We start from the raw sequence: 24,998 nt of genomic DNA on the forward strand, positions 1-24,998 counted from the left end.
CCCCGATCAAAGCTCAGCACCCTCACCCAGCATCCGTCATCCAGCACAGCACCCCTCAGCCAGCTCGGCACCCCTCTCCAAGCACAAGGTCCCTCACCCAGCGCAGCACCCCTCTCCAAGGACAGCACCCCTAACCCAGCTCAGCACCAATCATTCAGCTCAGCATCCCTCACCCAGCACAGCACCCCTAACCCAGCTTAGCACCCCTCTCCAAGCACAGCACCCCTCTCTCCAAGCACAGCAGCACCCCTCACTCAACAAAGAACCCTGATCCAAGCACAGCATCCCTCTCCAAGCACAAGTTCCCTCACCCAGCACAGCACCACTCACCAAGCACAGGACCCCTCACCCAGCTCAGCACCCCTCACCCAGCACAGCATCCCTCACCTAGCTCAGCACCTCTCACCTAGCTCAGCACCCCTCACCTAGCTCAGCACCCCTCACCTAGCACAGCACCCCTCACCTAGCACAGCACCCCCTAACCCATCAAAGCACCCCTCTCCAAGCGCAGCGTCCCTCACCCAGCACAGCATCCCTCTACAAGCAAAATGCCCCTCACCCAGCTCAGCGCCCCTCACCCAGCTCAGCACCCCTAACCTAGCTCAGCACCCCTCACCAAACAAAGCACACCTAACCCAGCAAAGCACCCCTTTCCAAGCACAGCATCCCTCACCCAGCCCAGGATCCCTCTCCAAGCATAGCACCCCTCAACCAGCAGAGCACCCCTCACCTAGCTCAGCACCTCTCACCTAGCTCAGCACCTCTCACCTAGCTCAGCACCCCTCACCTAGCACAGCAGCGCTAACCCATCAAAGCACCCCTCTCCAAGCACAGCGTCCCTCACCCATCCAGCACAGTGCAGATTACAGCACAGCCCCATCATATTATGCAGTTGCCAGTTTCCCGGCTTCATGATGTCCCTGCTAGGTGGGTAGCAGGCTACATGCAGTCTGTGCAGCCTTATGGAGGCAGGGACACGAGTTGTGACCCACAGGCTCCACAAAACCCTATGGGTGAAGTTACTGCGGCTGGGCATTCGCATCAGACCTCCAGCTGCCATTTTATTTGCTGGACCAAAAGTTGAAGCAGACTGAAGGATCTCTGACATCACAACCATGTCACAGACCTCATGGCACTGATACCCTTTACCATGGTACCACCTGGGCACATTATACATAATCCATAAAGGTCAAAGAGTGAGGGAACCTGCAGTAGCCTGGGCACAGCCCCCTCATATGTCACACATACCCTCTTATTTCATACCATACAACGCTTATTACAGGACAGAGGCCAAAATAATGAAGAAGCCTCAGATGTAGGCCCCTGTCCAATAATGGGAGCACATCTGCTTCATGGCAATGGTGAGGCATCATGCCAGAGGGCGTCAGAGCGGACGCCATGAGACCATGGTGCCTTGCTGCTAACAGCTGGTATGTGACAGCCAAGCGTACAGCAGAGATGCCAGGGTGAAGGGCACTGCTCATCCTGTGTCAGTCATTGGGCAGATAGAAGGCCAGGTACGCTTCTGCGTAACGTGGTCCCCAGGCCTCCATGATGGAAAGGACACACTCAGAACATTTATAGGAAGCTCATTCACCAACCCAAAGACATTTCCCGGATGCTGTATGTGCAATAGTGTAATCACTGGTCAGGGGGTTAGTAGGGGAATGTACTAAGATCTAGTGGGAAGGAATGCACCCAGTCACACCCGTTCCATCTTATCACGGCCAGGACCAAAGGGACAAAGCTTTTATGAACAGCCAAATTCGGCATTACCAATTAATAGACCCCCCCCCCCCCTCCCCCCAATGACAACATGATTGGAGTCCCCATGTATTTCTAAGCCAGCACCGGGCTCTTGGATCAGTCCTGGTTCCAAAAATATGGGGGACAAAAAGAGTGCGAGTCTCCAGCACCGGTTCCATGCGCCATCAGTGTAATGCCACAGCCAGGAACATTTATTATATCATGTCCCACGGCCATAACATTAACCTGAGGCCTGGGGCTGACTGACACCCATGGGCGGTGGGTTCCCGGTTGATGGTTTAAGTGTAAAGAATAGAAAAAAAAAATTGAGTTCTACTGTGGTACAAGCCGCCCCTGCAGGCAGAGACTTGGAGATCACAAGGGCATTAAAGGGCCCACTGGGACTTGTAGTCCCACTGTAATACCAATACTCACACCATAGAGAGTTTAAGTAATTACATACATTCACACTATACATACATATACGCCCCAATCTTGACATGTAGGATCAGTCCCCTTGTTCTGTGTAGAATCCAGTATGAGATAGATATATATATATATATGTATATATATATATATATATATATATATATACTCACCTCCTCCAGTGTAGATCAGTCCTCTTTGGTCTAAGTAGGGCATCACATGGGTTAAAAATAAAAAAAATGTATCCAGCGGACCAGAGGAGATGCATGTACACCACAATTATACCTGTATGCAGCCACAATAAGAGCACACTTACTGTAGGCACACCACAATTATACCACACTTACTGTATGCAGCCACAATAATACCTGTATGCCGCCACAATGATACCACACTTACTGTATACACACCACAATTGTACCACACTAACTTTATACACACCACAATTATACCAAACTTACTGTGTGCAACCACAATTAGACCACACTTACGGTATACACACCACAATTATATCACACTTACGGTATACACACCACAATTATATCACACTTTTGGTATACACACCACAATTATATCACACTTACTGTATACACACCACAATTATATCACACTTACTGTATACACACCACAATTATATCACACTTACTGTATACACACCACAATCATACCATACTTACTGTATACACACCGCAATCATACCACACTTACTGTATACACACCGCAATCATACCACACTTACTGTATACACACCACAATCATACCACACTTACTGTATACACACCGCAATCATACCACACTTACTGTATACACACCGCAATCATACCACACTTACTGTATACACACCACAATCATACCACACTTACTGTATACACAACACAATTATACCACACTTACTGTATACACACCACAATCATACCACACTTACTGTATACACACCACAATGATACCACACTTACTGTATACACAACACAATTATACCACACTTACTGTATACACACCACAATTCTACCACACTTACTGTATACACACCACAATTCTACCACACTTACTGTATACAGAGGCGTAGCTAGGGTGGAGCCGGCGGAGCACCTGCTCCGGGCGCCGACATGTCACCTGGCGCCGGAGCTCTGCCGCCGGCTCCCGCACCCTGCTCGCCCACTGTGCCCGGCATCAATCTTCACTGCGGACAGCTGAAAGCCGGCGAGCGCTCACTGCGCATGCGCCGGTTTGGGACGCCGGAGGCAGGGATCGGGCGCCATGACGTCATGGCGCCGCATCCCTGCCTCCGGCGTCCCAAACCGGCGCATGCGCGATGTGAGAGCGCTCGCCGGTTTTTATTTTATGGAGAAGCTTGTGCTGGGCCGGCCCGCAACAGATACAACGCAACTACAACATGCCTGCCTACTGTAGAAGCTACAGAAGTCTACAGATACAGTGTTTGCTAACATTTCCAAGCGCAGTTCCTGAAGATATGCATATGGTTCTTACAGGTCAGCCACGGTCATGTATGCAATAACAACTCTCTAGCTTAGAGTAATTATTATCACAAACATTAGACTGATGCACCTGCAGTAATTGGGTCAGTGAACTAAATATGAACAGTGATGTACAGTATTTTGAGACCAGAAGGAAGCGTTAGCTATTTAATGAAATAAGCACAGTATGTAAAGAGACAGTGTTAACTAACCATAGTATTCGTCACTGGGAATTCAGGAAACTTATAATCAAATAGGATAAATTGTTCAAAATTCCTTCCAGTAAATTCCTGGCTCTTCTAACAATGTTAATTATCATTAACTCTCATTTGGCACTGAGTAGTCCGCTTCCTGCCAATGGTCAAGCCGTGCGCCACATCCCTGCCTCCGGCGTCCCAAACCGGCGCATGCGCGATGTGAGAGCGCTCGCCGGGTTTTTTTTTTGGGAGGAGGAGCTTGTGCTGGGCCGGCCCGCAACACATACAATGCAACTAGGGAGCAGCCTGTGGTGTCCTTTTATTATACAGGTGGAGCAGCCTGTGGTGTCCTTTTATTATACAGGGGGAGCAGCCTGTGGTGTAATTTTATTATACAGGGTGAGCAGCCTGTGGGGTCCTGTTATTATTATTAACGAGCAAGGTCAGTCCTCCTTTTCGCCGCGCAAAGGGGGGGCGGGCGGCGCGCGAAACATGCCCTTGCTCCGGGCACCGTGGAACCAAGCTACACCACTGACTGTATACACAACACAATTCTACCACACTTACTGTATACACACCACAATTATACCACACTTACTGTATACACACCACAATCATACCACACTTACTGTATACAGCCACAATCATACCACACTTACTGTATACACACCACAATCATACCACACTTACTGTATACACACCACAATCATACCACACTTACTGTATACACACCACAATTCTACCACACTTACTGTATACACACCACAATCATACCACACTTACTGTATACACACCACAATTATACCACACTTACTGTATACACACCACAATTATACCGCACTCACCACAATTATGACCAGTATAACCCTAAAATGAGCCGTCACCTTTCACAATTTCAACATTTTCTTAAATGGTAACACTGTGTCTGTCAACCTTTTTTACCACAAATAATTTGGGAATTTGTAATATTTTGGAAGCACAACGCCAGTTTTCTGTTCCATTTTCCGTGTGACGGGCGGCACTTTCTTGTGATACATTTGCTTTTCCCTGTACTATAAATAGTGGATGTGAAATCTCCGCAGCCTAGCTGGCACCGACGCCGGCCATATTCCCCGGTGATTTGCCTGGAAACATTATTAATCATGAGTTTGAGGTTTGGGAGAAAGTTGTGATGTTCTCTGTCTCAGGGGTAGGAAGGGTCGGAGGAGCGCCCGAGGTCACGTTCCCAATCTGTGTGGTAAGATATGAATGTGCCATAATCACCACTTATAGAATGACTTTCACTGTATTACGGGCAGAGGAGCTGTAAGGAGGCGCAGACATGTGGCACGTACAATGATGGAGTAACTGAGGAATGACCTCCTGTACAGATCTCCTGACCTTCCCTCGGATTATTCCCCACTGTCACCATTACACGTACACTGGAAATAGTCTAACCTATTTCGCAGAGCTTCCGCCAGGACAACACGCAGAAGCCGCTATCTCTGGTAACGCCTTATTGGGAACACGGGCTGGTGTATGAGGCTGGGGCATGAAATTACCGATTGGTTCATATAGGAACTATTTATGGAAACCGCAATAATACATGAATAAAGATTCACATTGAAATAAGCGATTTATTTACATTATTAGACGTAAAGTGAATTGTTATTTCTTTTACATATCAGGGAAATTATACAGTATATTCAGAAAATGTAATATTAATAATCTACTGTTAGAAATAGTTATATTAAAAAAATGTGAAAATTAATATAAAAAGTAATCACAATAACTAATTAAAAAAATGTCACAACAGAATTATAAAATAATTGAATAATAACAATAATATAATTTGTATTATTATATAATATTATTGTTTTTATTACTATTATATGTTATCATTTATTATTATTATTATTATACAGTAAAACAAAAACAATAAATAGTTTATTAGGGTCAGCCGCACCGCACAGCGTCAGCCGTACCGCACAGCGTCAGCCGTACGGCACAGCGTCAGCCGTACCGCACAGCGTCAGCCAGTAGGTGGAGCAGAAAACATTATTTGTGGCTTCACCATTCTATTATTAGCAAAGTTTAAATTATTTCTTTATCGCTGGTCATGTGGGTCTGAATTATGACTGAAGAGATAAACCGAGCATTATAGGGTGTAGTCCCTTGGTCCGGATCCCAACAGTCAGTTGGGATCTGACTGCTGGTACTCCAGAAAGAGGCCGGGCACAAGGAAGATCCTTGCGGGCTTGCCACAGGTTTGTGGAAACCTATGAAGGAGAAGAGACCCTGTCAATTGGATGCCGACTGTCAGGAAGTTGAACAGTGCAACCGATGTTGGTGTCCTGACCGTCAGGATCCGACTGTCGGGCAGTCACCCGGGACCTGCTGTATAAGTGATATACTGTCTATTAGATTCAGAGGGTCTTATGTATTGGATGCAAATGCATTTATTTATTATTAGCTTCTTATATAGCACCACATAACCCGATGCACTTTACAATAGGAAACAACTGGGTAATAGCCGACAGACACAAGGGTAGGAGGGGCCTGCTCTTTATATCATTTGCATTCGCTCCATTAGTGCCCCAGTTGTACCTGTTTTGGCCTTTGTGGTCTGTAAGGAGAGTAACGGCCAATTCCTGAGCTCTCCAATACCATACTGGCACGGTACCGGTACATTCAGGAACCCATGTACTAAGATACCCTGACTTATATATAATGGGTACACGGTGGGCAGTGTCCACGTGTCCCTGGGTCTGGGGGGATTCACAGTGCACTGGGGTAATACTCACCTTTCCAGAGTTTTGCAATGGCACGGTGGTAGCAGCATAAATCACTAGAGAAATGATGGGACGACCCTTTTCCAGGATATTTGCACATGTGCAGTACAGCAGTCACCATCAGCATGGCACGGCGCACAACGCCAGGGTCTACTGATCTGAACAATACTGTCCCTGCTGGGACGGGGATGGATGGGCATGTTACCACAGTGCAGTATAGTAACTTTGTTACTGCAATAGATTTAGAATGTACAGTAAGCTGCATTCCCATAAATAATACTTCAGACTACAAGAAGGCCGCCACTAAGTGCCTCAATGATGTCACTTGTTCTCAGTGATGTAATCAGCTGCATTCCCATGAATAATGCCAGAAATAACCGCCACTAAGTGCCTCATTGACATAACGGGCTCCCATGTAATAGGCTGCATTCCCATGAATAATACCACAACACGGCCACCACTAAGTGCCTCTGTGATGTCACTTGTTCCCAGTGATGTAATCAGCTGCATTCCCATGAATAATAGCACAACATGGCCGCCACTAAGTGCCTCTGTGATGTCACTTGTTCCCAGTGATGTAATCAGCTGCATTCCCATGAATAATAGCACAACATGGCCGCCACTAAGTGCCTCAATGATGTCACTTGTTCCCAGTGATGTAATCAGCTGCATTCCCATGAATAATGCCAGAAATAACCGCCACTAAGTGCCTCATTGACATAACGGGCTCCCATGTAATAGGCTGCATTCCCATGAATAATACCACAACACGGCCACCACTAAGTGCCTCTGTGATGTCACTTGTTCCCAGTGATGTAATCAGCTGCATTCCCATGAATAATAGCACAACATGGCCGCCACTAAGTGCCTCTGTGATGTCACTTGTTCCCAGTGATGTAATAGGCTGCATTCCCATGAATAATAGCACAACATGGCCGCCACTAAGTGCCTCAATGATGTCACTTGTTCCCAGTGATGTATTAGGCTGCATTCCCATGAATAATGCCAGAAATAACCGCCACTAAGTGCCTCATTGACATAACGGGCTACATTCCCATGAATAATACCACAAAGAGGTCTCCACTAAGTGCATCAATGATGTCACTTGTTCTCAGTGATGTAATCAGCTGCATTCCCATGAATAATAGCACAACATGGTCGCCACTAAGTGCCTCTGTGATGTCACTTGTTCCCAGTGATGTAATAGGCTGCATTCCGATGAATAATACCACAACACGGCCACCACTTAGTGCCTCTGTGATGTCACTTGTTCCCAGTGATGTAATCAGCTGCATTCCCATGAATAATAGCACAACATGGCTGCCACTAAGTGCCTCTATGATGTCACTTGTTCCCAGTGATGTAATCAGCTGCATTCCCATGAATAATAGCACAACATGGCCATCACGAAGTGCCTTTGTGATGTCACTTGTTCCCAGTGATGTAATAGGCTGCATTCCGATGAATAATACCACAACACGGCCACCACTAAGTGCCTCTGTGATGTCACTTGTTCCCAGTGATGTAATAGGCTGCATTCCCATGAATAATAGCACAACATGGCCGCCACTAAGTGCCTCTGTGATGTCACTTGTTCCCAGTGATGTAATCAGCTGCATTCCCATGAATAATAGCACAACATGGCCACCACTAAGTGCCTCTGTGATGTCACTTGTTCCCAGTGATGTAATCAGCTGCATTCTTATGTATAATAGCACAACATGGCTGCCTACGCTGTGGCACTTTAAAGTAAACGATGTAATTCACTAAGTACAACAAACTCAGTGGGTCTCAAGTAAAGCAACAGAGGACGGCATCTGGCTGTCCTAATTTACCTGAACAATGGAGGTGGTTAATTGGTTTGGCATTGAAATGTCTTGGGAGGTATAATGCTGGAATTCGGTGTCAGGTATATCATTCAGGGCGTATTGACAGCAGCACATTAGCATAATTAATTATGTACACACTTTCACCAGACATATGCTACTAAACAAGCATTAACAATACTGCAAGACGCAAAAGAAATGATTTGTGGTTAATGACAAATTCCCCTGTAAATGCCGGAGCCTGGGCCTGGGCTGTGGAATGAGACGTTCCTGTCCTGACTGGGGCTTCCCGCCACCATACACAGCCGTCACGCTATCTGCCCCCACACATACACAACTACCTAATTGAAGTAGAAGTTGTGTTTTTGTGATATCTGTTCAGGTTGTCATGTCCTATTCAGCCGGCTGCTCTGTCTCTGTCAGTGTGCGAGTCAGGCGGCTGCACTAACCTGTTCTGTGCTGAGGAGGTAATGCATCTTCCTGGCCTGCTGCTCCTTTCTCCGCACAGCGTTCTCCAAGTCTTTCCTCGCTCTTTCCTTCTCCATCATCATGGCGTACTCTTCCAGATCCTTCCTGCATGGGGCACAATCACAGCATTGGGTTACTGGCCAGCCTCATGGCTACAGACCTGGGGGGAGTTTACAGATTTCATTATGTCCATATCCATAAACCTGATTCAGATTTGTGCGCAAATTCAATGGTTCGGGGACTGCGCAAGAGCAGAACAGGCCCTGTGATTCAGACGACCAATCTGTGTAAGACTGGACTTGGGGCCTGATTCAGCCCTGCGAATTTGCAGCCCTGGCGATCATCGGAGGACTGAGCATGCGTCCAATGCGGCATTATTGGACGCAGATGCTGGTAGAGGCGCGGTCTCTTACCGTGTAATACCAACCACGTCAGATTCAGCGCCAGATGTACTAAGCCTCGAAAAGCGATAAAATGGAGAGTTATAAACCACCAACCAATCAGCTCCTACATGACATTTTCGGTACTTGTGTACTTTCATCGCCGATATATCGGATGCGATCTGAACTGATTTTTGACCTGTTCATCATGATTTTATATAGTTTGGCGAGCGCAGTAATCCGCGTCCCCTCGCTGCGCTCGCCACACTATATAAAATAAACTCCATGCGTAGTGGATAGTGGGGGTATGAACAGGTCAAAAATCGGTTCTGATCGCATCGATATATCAGCCGATATCGCATCCGATATATATCAGCCGATATCGCATCCAATATATCGGGTGCCGTGAAAATACACAAGTACCCATTTTTCAAACCCAGCCTGTAACATGACAGTTAGGAGCTGATTGGCTGGTGGTTTATCACTGTGCAAGCTTAGTACATCTGGGCCTCAGGCTCGTAGGTAACACTGGCGTAGTGACCGTATATTATACTTTATACAAGTAACGTGAGAGCAGATTAGACGTGTAGAGTAAATACATTTATCATTTCTGAAATTAATTAGATTTGCAGCATAATACGAAGACGCACATTCTGGGTACAGGTACAATGACTGATCTGCCTTCATCAATATATTATGTGCCCTGCAGGGTAATTACACAGACGCACCTGTTACCACTGGTGTAACTATAGCTACGCAGACCCTGTGGCATCATGGAGGCGCTAGGCAAGTTTGGGCACCGCAGGGTCTGCAGAAACTATTGTTACGGCTGGCGTTGCCGCATCTGGTGCTGCTGTGCAGGCCCGCCTGGACCAGCAGATCCTCCTGTCTGCTGCAGTCCCGGGCTCCTCCTGATAGAAAGTCACTTGCAAATTGGCCGCCCCCCTCACAGCAGACGGTGATTAAGGATGCTAGAGGAGGCGGCAACCTCCCCTTGCATCCTAAATAACGGTCTACGGTAAGGCGGAAAGCCATTTTGCATGTGACATTCTATCAGGAGCAGCGCTCGGACTGCAGCAGACAGGAGGATCTGCTGGTCCAGGCGGGTCGGGAACGTACCGGGCGGCCGGTGACAGTTACAGTGACATGCCCCCTCGTGGGAAGCCATGAGTATAGGCCATGCCCCCTTCCAATAGACCACGCCCCCAAAATTTCCAGCAAATGTCCCGGGTCCTGCAGTCTAAAAGTTGGGAGGTATGCAGATACAATTTCCACGTACTTGTCTTTATGATGTCTGTAACATGAGATAAGGAACCGGCGTCACTTTGACACAATAGTTGCGTGGGACGTGGCCGGCTGTTTGGCTGCAGCAATGATGTATGAGGACACATTTGTAGGGGTCAATTCAATTGCAGACAATGCCCGCAATATAGAGCAACACAAAAAGTGGCTGATTGTGGTCCGGAACTGACGACATAGACCCTCCCTCCAAATGTCTGGGTGCGCCTGCCTCTTGCCTGACCACTCCCAAACACAGAGGCCCTGTCATTCAACTTGCATACGGCCAGCGATAAAAATATACACTGGATTTTACGGCAGGATGGCCTCGCGCATGTGCACAGCGATCTGTACGCGTTTACAGTCCGTCAGCAAGCAACGTTCTGGTCTGAGTAACCCCCCATGTCTCCAGTGTGCACTGGTCCTGCCCATAGCTCCAGTCCTAGGTCCCATCTCTGTGCCCACAGCATATAAAGAACCCGGCAGATGAAACGGATGCAATGGGGGCAGCTGGTAACAAACCCAAGCAGCAGATCCCTAGCGAAAGCAGGAAAACTAACTGGAGGTACCAGAAATGAAGCAATGTCAGTGGTGTGAATCCCGTGAGAAGGTTCCACCTGCTTGGACTCCTCCCAACAATCTACAGAACGGACCAGTCAGAGAGACCTCTAGTGATTCCATACCTGAGGTGGCCCACTCCAGAGAATCTCAGCGGTGATCCTACACCATACAGAGGATTCCTTCATCTCTGTGGGATCCATTCTCCACTGCAATCTAACAATCTACTGCCTGAGGGAGCGAGTTCACCACCACTTCACCCTAGAGTTCTGTGCCACCCTTCTCCTCTGACTTTTCGCAATAGTTCTGTTTCAGTTAACCAGTATATCACTGGTATGGCCTGCAAATCTCATGGTGCCCACACTGTGATCTGAAGATTTACATTAAACTCCCCTTTAGTCCTGGAACAAATATGTACAGATGGAACCACCATCTTTTGAAGTGCCGACATGCTGAGATGACCCGTTGCAGAATGTCAGAATAACCGAGCGCCCGAACTTGCCCTAAGACCCAAGCACACCGAACACCCAAACATCTAATTGCACCACAGCATCCAAACTCCCAAATACCTGACTGTGCGAATGCGCCCAAGCATCTGGCTGGTTCCCAATGTTTCCCTGCTGAAGGTTCTTCTGAAGAAACTGCTGACATTCCTATAAAGGGACTCATACTACACTCTCATCTTGATTCGGAAATTACAACTCCAGCCCTGGTCCTCCATGGTGTCAGCGCCATCCCTCGATACACCAGCACTCACCATCGGTGTCCTCCATGGTATCAGCGCCATCCCTCCATACACCAGCACTCACCATCGGTGTCCTCCATGGTGTCAGCGCCCTCCCTCCATACACCAGCACTTACCATCGGTGTCCTCCATGGTGTCAGCGCCATCCCTCCATACACCAGCACTTACCATCGGTGTCCTCCATGGTGTCAGCACCCTCCCTCCATACACCAGCACTTACCATCGGTGTCCTCCATGGTGTCAGTGCCCTCCCTCCAGCACTTACCATCGGTGTCCTCCATGGTGTCAGCACCCTCCCTCCATAGTGGAGGCACTTACCATCGGTGTCCTCCACCTGCTATTTGCCAGCTACTGACTGCAGGGAAACCTCGGGAACCTCACCAGCCGCAGAGCGGCGTACAAAGAACCCATCAGCAGATTGCCCCTAAATCGCATAAAACCGCTGAATGGAACACAGCTTATGCTGCCAACTGGCAACCTGAGCCGCACTACCAGCTGATTCCAGCATCCGGTTACTCCACACAGTCACCAAGTGGTTTACGTTGAAAGCTAGGTTCCCGAGCTTCATCTCCAATAATTACCTACCATTGTCGGCATCAGCCTATTTGGGGGTTCCACCCCCACACAGGGGGACTACACACCTAATTGTGGTGGGATATGGTTAAGAAGGTCGAGCACAGCGCTGTACACTGTCACTAACAATGACTCTTCCTTATAGGAACACTAACGTATATTGAACTTATGGACCTGTTCCACCAATAGCGCTGTGGTCACTAGAAACGTTTTTATTACTGGTTTTTATCTATGAAGTAACATTTATATTAAGCGCTCTCAAAGATTTATTTTGTATCTTCTAATAGTCTTCCAGAACACTATATGGGAGCTGCGAATTAAATAAGTAGCGTATTTCAGTGTGACTCATTTTATTGTGTTTAAGCAAAATTAACTGTAGAATAATATATTACCTACTGCACATTTATTTGTTGTGCCCTATTGGTTTTCTTTCTGCTTTGTTGGACCAATGCATTGAACCAGAGTCTTCTGAGCCATCAAGAAGAAAAACATTCCCACATACAGTAAATACAAAGAAGACATTCCATTGAGATGAGTCCGTTTCCTCTGGTCTCCTGAAACATCCTAGTCCTTGAGATATACCATCCACTACTGAACATAGGCCATTTATTGGGAGTCTCAGATTTTACAATCATAATTGTGTCCAGGATATTCTACTACCAACAGTTATAACTTCTCGCTGAGTAGTATCTAGTCTGAAACCTTCTGACAAAGGCAGATTACCCACGGATGAGTCACACCGTGCCTTGTCATATTGGAGGATGAGGATAATACTGACCATCAACCTGCCTTTGATAGTTTGATCATTGCGTTGAGTTAAGGCCCTTCTCCTGAGAACCATGGGAGGTCCACAGGGACAACTGCGTGTGCAAGTGATTCTAGTGTGCATGTAATTGTAGCCCAATTTTGGTATAATGGTTAAAGGTTTTTAGGAATAAAATCGACCACTAAGACCTGGTGCTTTTTTAGTGTGGTACAAGTAACACCTGGGAAGAGACCCATGGACGTGAACAGGTCTCATTATGGCTGAGGCATCAGCCACCAGTAGCGCACGCAGGGGGGGGGGGGTTCTGAGTACCCAGAAACCCCCCCCAGGAGTCTAAGGGCCCTAGGCTGAAAGCTGAGGGTCCCCTCTTTTCATGGGTACAAGAATTTTAAAAATCGGCCCTTGGGAACCGGAGATATCAGCCTTCTAGCAGCTGGTTACTGCTCCAGCTCCACACACATGGTATGTAGTTTTATATTCTCGTTGGCAGATTGCTCTGCCTCCTGAATTCTGATCCCCTAGTCCCCAATACCATTTGGTAGGTGGGATTCTCTAGTTTTTAATTCCATTAAAAGCTAAGAAATCTATTTCTGGGAACTGGAGATATCTGCAGTCAAGCAAGCTGTCCTCCCACCAGAAAATTATGAATAATAAGCCCACTCCACTATACACCCCTCCTCTGCATATTAAACATCCTCTACCACCCAGGAAGTTATGTATCAGGGCCTCTTCATTCAGCCCAATGCCCCCTTCTCCCACCTCATCTCCCACCATCTGTGCAGTAAAGGGGTAATTAGTGGAAATTACTGATCCAGGCCCTACATGCTGAGCGGCTGATATAATACCCCCTACCACCCGGGGGACATCAAAGCTTCCCCCACCCCTACCGCTGGAGGATCGGTAGGGGCCCCAATACATTGCTATGCCCAGGGGTCTACACTGCTGTTATGTATGTATATGTGTGTGTGTGTGTGTGTGTGTGTGTGTGTGTGTATAATTTTTATATTATTATTATTTATATACATTTGGTCTATCTTTAATACTTTAACTGACCCGGCATATACTGGGTCACCTAAGTGTCCATCTCCGTGCTTTGCTCCGCCCCTCCGGAAACCCCCTTCTGAAAATCCTGCGTTTGCCACTGAGCCACCATAGCAAATAACGATACAGCGACTATCCTGTTTTACACTGAGCTGTTGCGTGCAATCTGGTAAGACCATGTCAGACCGCACAACATTCCCAGCACTGACATGTGAATGAGCCCCCAAACTGGTTGCAATGTCACCTGTCCAGCTACTGCATCTCCTCTTAGCTTCCAGCCTTCTGCATCCTCAACACTTTACAAAGCCCACTTGTAACGGTAGCACACACTGATTCCATTCTCCTTCACCACTGTGCGATTTTCGCTTTGATGATAGTAAAACAGTGACTTCACAGCCCTGACACTTACTAACAGAGACCTGCTTCCTAGTCACCGGCCACTATGTGGCATCAGTCATACTGACAAATGGCCTGCAGCGGCCTTTAACAGATACATTCTACCCCTTCCATATTGACAAGCCAACCACACCCCACCCTTCACAGGTGTTCTGATTTGGTCAATCACTGAGACTCACAGAAATGCGCATGTGCAAATCCCGACCAACGGGCTGAGGCCGAATTCAAGTGGCTACGACAGATCCTGTATCCTGTAAATTCCTGTCTTTCCCCGGCCGTATTAGCTACACACTCCTGGCTCCCGTGTAACACACAGTAAACACATGCCAATTTGTGGCAAACAGGTGTGTGGTTCTTCCGTTGTGGTAACGCACCAGCCCGCACAGTGGGTAAGCATTTTATACACCAATCCATCACCCGCCATATTCCCCCGATCTCGCCCCATTTCCTCAGATGATAAAAAAACCTTAAAGGAAAATATTTTGCTGATATCGAAGAGGTGGGAAAAAAAACCCGGCAAAAGTGCTAAAAGGCGTCAACGACGATGAGTTTAAAATATGTTTTGAGCAATGGAAAAACCTTAAGACAACTAATTGTAATGGAGAGAACTTTGTGGGCCGGTGAAGTGTCACTATTTTATATAAATGAGCTCCTGATTGGTACCTCGTATGTGGGACTGAATAATGTTATATTACACTGTAGTTACGCCGTCAGTGTCTGCGCTTATTGTCGTGATTTCACACCGCTACGTGCTACAGTATGTTGCTATTCTATAGACACAGGAATAAGATAATAATACTAGTAACAGTAAGCATCACAGCTAGATCAGATGTGCTTCTCTTTGTGTAAAACATTCGGCAAGCCAATGATCATTCCCAGAGAACACAGGACTTGCTATGGGGCAGAATGTGCAGGAGAGCGTGGGGTCAATTAACATCCCTCAGATTTGTTCCTGGGAAACAGCTAGTCTAATTAACCTTTGCTTGAAACACTGGAACTTGGCCCATCGATGCGTATAGATTTAATTAAGTGTTAATACCCGATGGCCAGGTCTTTACCATGAGTTACGGACTGCGGGCGTACAGTAGTTAGTCGCCCTAAGCCAAGATGAGCTTTTGCTGAATTATTTGCCCTTCAGAGAGACTCGTTGTATTGTGCTCTCCCAATGCTGTAACCTTCTGTGAGCAGCTGCTATGTGATTTACTGTCTATCGCTGAGCTGTCCAAAATACAGCGAGGTGGTGATATGGCCTCGCCGCAGCCTCGGCTGCCGACATTGCTGTGCAGGTGCAATGGTGGCACGGGAAGTCTGCGCAGTAACAAATAGACAATCCATTTATTACAGAGCGCTTGGAACGGATGTCTGATCACATTTATAGGTCATTCCTTACATTCCAGTATCAGCACATACTAAAGATCTTGTTTTACGTACAGAGTTCCTGGCACACGGACACCTGGTCTGGGGAGATTGGTATACAGGGAGGTCTGTTATATGTACATAGCGGTCAGAATGGAAGGGCTCTCAAAGTGCCCATACACTGTGCAATTGCTGGGTGCGATGAGATGCGCGCTCCCGTCACACATCTCATCGCACAGCACAAAAAGTATGTGCTGCACATACTGTACTAGATCTCATCTCATTGCATTGCGGACATGGATACTCTTATGAGCTTACGTGGGGGGTGAGGTACAGTGTGGGGGCGGAGATGCTGTCGTGAGATTAGGTGGGGGGTTGGTGCGGTGGCGGAGATGGTGATGGGAGGGGGTGTGGTGTTGCAGGGGGAGATGCTGGGGGGGTGGGTGTGTGCAGTGATGCCGGTGGGATATGGTGGTGGGGGGAAGCAGCATTAGATGTTGTGGGGGTGGGGCCTGCAGAGATGCTGGTGGGAGGGTGTTGTCCGGCTGGAGAGGGGGGGGCGGTGCGTGTGTGCGGATGGCTATGTAGGTGGGAGGTGGGTGGGTGTAGATGCTTTGGGGGAGGGGGTGGGTGCGGGCAGAGAAGCTCCCAGGAGAAGGGGGCAGTGGTGGGGGGACAGAGATGCTGCCGGGAGGGGCTGTGGTGTGGGTGGCGATATAACTCCCTTACTCAGCGTGTCCCGGCTGTGAAGCGGCTTCCCATCGCGACTGTGCGGTCAGTGGGTTTGGTGGAAGAGTACACCGAGCAACGTTCCTGAGCTCCTGCCCCAATATCCCACAAACTCCCTCTTCTGCTGCCCTCTGTGCCCCTCCTGCCCTCACAACCTTCCCACATCACTGCCACCAGTCCCCCCTGGAGCCGGAATGTCCCTGCAGCAGAGCCGGGGAATGTTAAATACACTCCTGCCAGTTGGGGCCTAACTGCCCTCCTGAAGCTGGGGCTTCGATTTCTAACTGCCGCTTGCCTGAACTTTTATTTATTTTAATTTAAAAAAGGGCATTAATATATAAAAGTGATATGCTCCAAGTTATTAGTATATAAAAGTAATACACTCAAAGTGATTAGTATATAAAAGTGATAGACCCCTAGTGATTAATATATAAAAGTGATAGACTCCTAGTGATTAGTATATAAAAGGGGTATGTTCCAAGTTATCTCTTATATATTTAGCCAGAACTGTCAATCTGTGATGTGTATAACGCTGGGCGGAGTCGCACACACACTCGCAGACTGATCGCGCACACACTATGGGGATATGACGCCAGCTCCGGAACTGAACAGCCTGTTCCGATCGCACCCCCCGAGTAAGTCCTGGCCACACGTTGGAAATATAATTTGATGGTGAGTGATTGTGTATGGATTTGCTGCTAGTGATTTATATATTAATCACTAGGAGCGCATGAATTTATATATTAATCACTCGGAGCGTATCACTGTTATATACAAATCACTTGGAGCGTATCACTTTTATATACAAATAACTAGAAGCGTATCACTTTTATATATTAATCACAAGGAACGTATCACTTTTATATATTAATCACCAAGAGTGTATCACTTTTATATACTAATAACTAGAACCGTATCACTTTTATATACTAATAACTTGGAGTGTATCACTTTTATATACTAATAACTTGGAGCGTATCACTTTTATATACTAATAACTTGGAGCGTATCACTTTTATATACAAATAACTAGAAGCGTATCACTTTTATATATTAATCACAAGGAACGTATCACTTTTATATATTAATCACCAAGAGTGTATCACTTTTATATACTAATAACTAGAACCGTATCACTTTTATATACTAATAACTTGGAGTGTATCACTTTTATATACTAATCACTTGGAGCGTATCACTTTTATATACTAATAACTTGGAGCGTATCACTTTTATATACTAATAACTAGAAGCGTATCACTTTTATATACTAATAACTTGGAGCGTATCACATTCATATACAAATAACTAGGAGCGTATCACTGTTATATACTAATCACTTGGAGCGTATCACTTTTATATACTAATAACTTGGAGCGTATCACTTTTATATACTAATAACTTGGAGTGTATCACTTTTATGTATTAATCACTAGGAGCGTATCACTTTTATATACTAATAACTTGGAGCGCATCACTTTATATACTAATAACTAGGAGCATATCACCTTTATATACTAATAACTAGGAGCGTATCACTTTATATACTAATAACTAGGAGCGTATCACTTTATATACTAATAACTTGGAGCGTATCACTTTTATATACTAATAACTCGGAGTGTATTACTTTTATATACTAATCACTTGGAGCGTATCACTTTTATATATTAATCAATAGAGCGTATCACTTTTATATACTAATAACTTGGAGCATATCACTTTTATATACTAATCACTTGGAGCATATCACTTTTATATACTAATAACTTAGAGTGTATCACTTTTATATATTAATCAATAGGAGCGTATCACTTTTATATACTAATCACTTGGAGCGTATCACTTTTATATACTAATCACTTGGAGCGTATCATTTTTATATAGTAATCACTTTGAGCGTATCACTTTTATATAGTAATCACTTGGAGCGTATCACTTTTATCTTCTAATCACTTGGAGCGTATCACTTTTATATACTAATTACTAGAAGCGTATCACTTTTATATACTAATCACTTGGAGCGTATCACTTTTATATACTAATAACTAGAAGCGTATCACTTTTATATACTAATCACTTGGAGCGTATCACTTTTATATACTAATAACTAGAAGCGTATCACTTTTATATACTAATCACTTGGAGCGTATCACTTTTATATACTAATAACTAGAAGCGTATCACTTTTATATACTAATCACTTGGAGCGTATCACTTTTATATACTAATAACTTGGAGTGTATCACTTTTATGTATTAATCACTAGGAGCGTATCACTTTTATATACTAATAACTTGGAGCGCATCACTTTATATACTAATAACTAGGAGCATATCACCTTTATATACTAATAACTAGGAGCGTATCACTTTATATACTAATAACTAGGAGCGTATCACTTTATATACTAATAACTTGGAGCGTATCACTTTTATATACTAATAACTTGGAGCGTATCACTTTTATATACTAATAACTTGGAGCATATCACTTTTATATACTAATCAATTGGAGCGTATCACTTTTATATACTAATAACTTGGAGTGTATCACTTTTATATATTAATCAATAGGAGCGTATCACTTTTATATACTAATCACTTTGAGCGTATCACTTTAATATACTAATCACTTGGAGTGTATCACTTTTATATAGTAATCACTATGAGCGTATCACTTTTATCTTCTAATCACTTGGAGAGTATCACTTTTATATACTAATAACTAGAAGCGTATCACTTTTATATACAAATCACTTGGAGCGTATCACTTTTATATACTAATAACTAGAAGCATATCACTTTTATATACTAATCACTTGGAGCGTATCACTTTTATATACTAATCACTTGGAGCGTATCACTTTTATATACTAATAACTAGAAGCGTATCACTTTTATATACTAATCACTTGGAGCGTATCACTTTTATATACTAATAACTTGGAGCATATCACTTTTATATACTAATAACTTGGAGCGTATCACTTTTATATACTAATCACTTGGAGCGTATCACTTTTATATACTAATAACTAGAAGCGTATCACTTTTATATACTAATAACTTGGAGCGTATCACTTTTATATACTAATAACTTGGAGCGTATCACTTTTATATACTAATCACTTGGAGCGTATCACTTTTATACACTAATAACTAGAAGCGTATCACTTTTATATACTAATCACTTGGAACATATAACTTTTATACACTAATGACTCTGAGCGTATAATTTTTATATTCTAATCATGTGGATCATATCACTTTTATATGATAATCACTAGGAGTCTATCACTCTTGGGTACTTGTGTATTATCACGGCGCCTGTGCGGGCAACATAGTTGGCGTAGTCAGAGCTACGTAGTCAGCATCAGCCAGCGTAGTCATAGTAAGGCAGCGGCGTCCACAGGGTCTGCCAGCGCACCCGTACACACAGTCATAGTCATAGCCGGCGATTAAACTACACAAATAGCGCTTACACTACGCTGGAGCCGCGCTGAAGGGACACTACACTGAATAGGATAGTACATAAACTACATAACAGGCGCCGTGATAATACACAAGTACCCACGTTTGTATACTAATCAGGAGTGTATCACATATATATAAGAATAATTGGGAAAGTATCATTTTCTTACACTTATAACTAGAACCACGGGGAAAAACACGCAGCTTTGTCCACGATCCACTATATCGCAACTATCCGATTGCCCGCGTGCGATAACTCTCCCTAGGATTTATCGCCAGTTTCTCTTCACCTATTCTGAGCAAGGAAAAGCTGGTGAAAATGTTAGTGTAAAAATGTCGGGACTTGGTTCAGAAACCCTGGGACACCCCCTAAATGAAGGCACTTTGAGGTTTTATTATTTTTAGGCAATAATGAGTCTTCAGTTTTGGGGTGAAAATGTGCAGAGTGATGGAAATGGGGGTTCAATGTATGGGACTGGTATATTGGGGTGCATTATGAGTGGGAAAATTGTTTTTGCAGGTAGGAGTAATAAGTTGTTTTTCCAGTTTTATTGAACGTGCCTTAAATTGACCAATATATACATTATAAACATTTTTATGCACCCAAATTTTATGAAAACATTTATTTTTACACAAAAAGACTAGAATAAAAAAATTATATTGCAGCCATTTAACTTAAGTCCCCAAAATCTTTTTATTATACATATTTTCTATTATCCTATTTTACTTTGCCATTTGTGGATGAATTCCCCATTTTCACCTGCACTTTTCACTGGTTAGCACATCACCGGTCACCTGTTTTCTTGATTTTAATCAGAGGAGTGAAAAATGGGAGTGCACATACACGCGATAAGCAGTTTTTAGGGGAGATAGGTGCAGTAACTTTACCTGTGATCGCCAATCGCGTTATCGCTACTGGCAGGATACAGGGTACAGCAACATTGTGTCAGCAAAGTTACATAACGAGATCGGTAGTACCGAAGGGATCAATGGCGGCTGAAGTTTTCTAACTCACAAGTAGGAAGGTTAAGAAACTTCTTTAAATACATAAGATCATTATTATTAATAATAATGATTAATAATAATAATAATAATGACTGCAAAATTTAATAAAATAGCTTGCAACATCTCTTGATTATTCGATGCAAATAAAATGTATGTGAGGTTCCACTTTTTATATCAATATATTCAGTGGTATTTATCAGAAGAAACTAGCAGGAGCGCCGTCCCTGGACCTCTTATTAAATAGGACATCATCAGGAACCCAGCTCCCGAACCTGTCCTGGGCCAATAAATATATATATATATATATATATATATATATATATATATATATATATATTTTATTTATTTATATTTCCCTTCCAACTATATATATCGATATACGTTTTTGAAAATACCTGAACCAATTTTATAGGGAAATAGTATTGAATATATAACAGAAAAAATATATATTTATTGCAAATATTAAAATAACATCAAAAACCTTCAATATTGCTTCTGCTTTACATCCCGTACAGTAGTTGTGTTATAAACTAATCATTATGACATAATCTAATTAGCAATATTTAATTTCCTTTTGTTAAACACATACTGTACATAAACCTATTTCTGTTGGAACATTGTATTTTCCTGGTTAGATAATTCTGGGATGTTTCCTTTGCATAGAACCAAGCTGTACAGTAGTTGTGTTTGTGTAATCCATTCTAATACCATTTGCTGGCTCTCCCCTGAGTGCACTTTAATAACAATCTATAAATATATTAGTGATATGAAGACGCGGTATACTTAGCACTGCGCGGTGACAATGGCTGTACATCTGAGATTGTGCTGTGCCCTCTGTGACCTGCCATTCCAGGCTATTAATAATCACTAAGTTCCCAGGTAAAGCCAAACAAATTTGTTTCCAATGAAAGCAACTCTATCTGTGTCTAGAAATTTGTGCTGCACCAAACAAACCTCATTAACTGTGTCCACTTCTGACAGAGAACAAAGGGGAGCGGTGTCCTCCCTCGTCCTTACCTAAGGCGTTTTAGAGGTCGGACGCAATTCATGCCAATACGACTATTATTAATTAAAGAGGCATTGCCTATTTAACGAGGAGAAACATAAAAACTATTTAAAGAAATGTTTAGTGTCTCTTGAGACAGTCCAAGGAGCTCATTTTCCTTCCATTTCAATTGGTAAATGTTTAGTAAAGCAATCAGATATGACTGTGATTCTAAAGCTGGGTACACACCTACAGATCTATCTGTCCAATCTATCTAGTAATGTATGGGAGCGGACTTCAGACCATGGCCATTTACACAAATCGTTAATACATGGAACCGATCAGGGCCAGTCCTAACCAATTTGATGACCTAGACAAGATTTTGTCTGGTGCCCCTACCCCGCTAGTTCAGACTCTGACCCAACACCGCTCCGTTGTATGTGTGTCCTGTATATTAGTTGGTGTATTAAATCTATACTATTCTCTGTCTATCTGCCTTTTTTTTTTTACTTTTTTTTCACAGTAGAACTACAAGCCTAAGCAGGCCCATTAATGCCCAGCATGTTGGGACTTGTGGTTCCCCGACTGCTCCCTCGTGGGGGTCCGCTACCCCCATAGAGGAAGAATAAAATAGGTGGTGAGCGCAGCGTGCCTGCAAGGGGCTTCATTGCGCTACCCTCGCTGTGCAGACGGGATTCCGACATTGGAGTAATGACTGTCGGAATCCCAACTGTCGGTGTGTTATACCACACCCGGAGAGGGTCAGGTAGGCAACCATGGTATATACAGCTCTGTACAATAATAAATATCAGGTCGACATGGGGTATTTCACTGTTTTTTACCCGAATGTCGACCCAGTCGACATGGACACAGTTTGATGTGCACCGCTTTTTTACCCGAATGTCGACCCAGTCGACATGGACACAGTTTGATGTGCACCGCTTTTTTACCCGAATGTTGACACAGTCGACATGGACACAGATTGAAGTGCTCGCTTCGCTCTGGGCACGGTGCCTCGCACACTATTTTATTCTTCCACCATGCCTTAGTGGATGGTAGGGTATGAAATACCGCCTGTCGGCACAGAAAACAGTGAAAAACACCATGTCGACCTTTTGACTGTCGACCTAGCCCATGTAGACCTAATGCTTGTGTCGACCTAATGTCATGTCGACCTAGATCCATGCCAACCTTGCTGCATGTCGACCTAATGACCGTATCCCCGTCTCCTGCACATGTGACTGTGTGTAAGGCAGTAGAGGACGCGCACTGAGAGACTGCTATACACAGTAACAGCGACGGTCTCGCAGGCCCCAGAGCGCTCTCACAGAACATACACCTGCTGTCAGATTAATACAACCTGACTCAGCAGCAGGTTCAATAGATTTATATGGAGCACGTGGGCCGGACAGCTCTGACCTCTGCCCTGTGTGAGGATCGCACACAGGAAACCCATCTAAGTAATGGCCTCCACACTGTCACATCAGTGTCATTACATTCCCATCAATGTCCCCTCCTCAGTAATGTCACCACTGGTCTCTTACAGTACATCACAGCTAAGAGTCAGGGGCAGGATGTATTCGCCTCTGACCCTCAGGGTCCCACTTATCACAACATCCAGTCCTGTGTCTGGTAATAACTCACAGATGCATTTGTGTACATTGCTCTATTATTACCATCCCTTAGAGTGCCATAGCAGTTATACTTGGATTGTACCCTCCATGTTCAACATTATTCTTCAATGGTGATGGAGCCAGTACACTTTTCCTGCAGTCTGGTCAGTCACAGTACACTTCCTCGTGCTGTCTGGTCAGTCACAGTACACTTCCTCGTGCTGTCTGACCAATCACAGTACACTTCCTCCTGCTGTCTGCCCAGTCACAGAACACTTCCTCCTGCTCTCTGACCAATCACAGTACACTTCCTCCTGCTCTCTGACCAATCACAGTACACTTCCTCCTGCTGTCTACCCATTCACAATACACTTCCTCGTGCTGTCTGGTCAGTCACAGTACACTTCCTCGTGCTGTCTGACCAATCACAGTACACTTCCTCCTGCTGTCTGCCCAGTCACAGAACACTTCCTCCTGCTCTCTGACCAATCACAGTACACTTCCTCCTGCTGTCTACCCATTCACAATACACTTCCTCCTGCTGTCTGCCCAGTCACAGAACACTTCCTCCTGCTCTCTGACCAATCACATTACACTTCCTCCTGCTGTCTGTCCAGTCACAGAACACTTCCTCCTGCTCTCTGACCAATCACAGAACACTTCCTCCTGCTGCCTGACCAGTCAGAGTACACTTCTTCTGCAGTCTGACCAATCACAGTACACTTCCTTGTGCTGTCTGACCAATCACAGTAGACTTCCTCCTGCTGTCTGACCAATCGCAGTACACTTCCTCCAGCAGTCTGACCAATCACAGAACACTTCCTCCTGCTCTCTGACCAATCACAGTACACTTCCTCCTGCTGTCTGACCAGTCACAGTACACTTCCTCTGCAGTCTGACCAATCACAGTAGACTTCCTCCTGCTGTCTGACCAATTACAGTACACTTCCTCCTGCAGTCTGACCAATCACAGTACACTTCCTCATGCTGTCTGACCAATCACAGTACACTTCCTCCTGCTGTCTACCCAGTCACAATACACTTCCTCCTGCTGTTTGCCCAGTCACAGTACACTTCCTCCTGCTGTCTGCCCAGTCACAGTACACTTCCTCCTGCTGTCTGCCCAGTCACAGTACACTTCCTCCTGCTGTCTGACAATCAGAGCACACTTCCTCCTGCTGTCTGCTCAGT

The 24,998-nt window shown here is 44.8% G+C and overlaps 1 protein-coding gene across 2 annotated transcripts in view; it reads right to left on the minus strand.

Moving 5' to 3' along the window:
* The window catches only part of SPATA17 (spermatogenesis associated 17), a 214,344-nt gene that overhangs the window by 110,847 nt on the left and 78,499 nt on the right, over positions 1-24,998 (minus strand). For both annotated transcript variants that reach the window (XM_083175149.1, XM_083175148.1), the window contains one exon: positions 8,891-9,014. In XM_083175149.1, the coding sequence (XP_083031275.1) occupies positions 8,891-9,014 (124 nt within the window). The remainder of the gene's footprint in view (positions 1-8,890; positions 9,015-24,998) is intronic.

Source organism: Crinia signifera, chromosome 3, assembly GCF_055691185.1.
Source record: "Crinia signifera chromosome 3, ASM5569118v1, whole genome shotgun sequence".
In the NCBI taxonomy this organism is placed as follows: domain Eukaryota; kingdom Metazoa; phylum Chordata; class Amphibia; order Anura; family Myobatrachidae; genus Crinia; species Crinia signifera.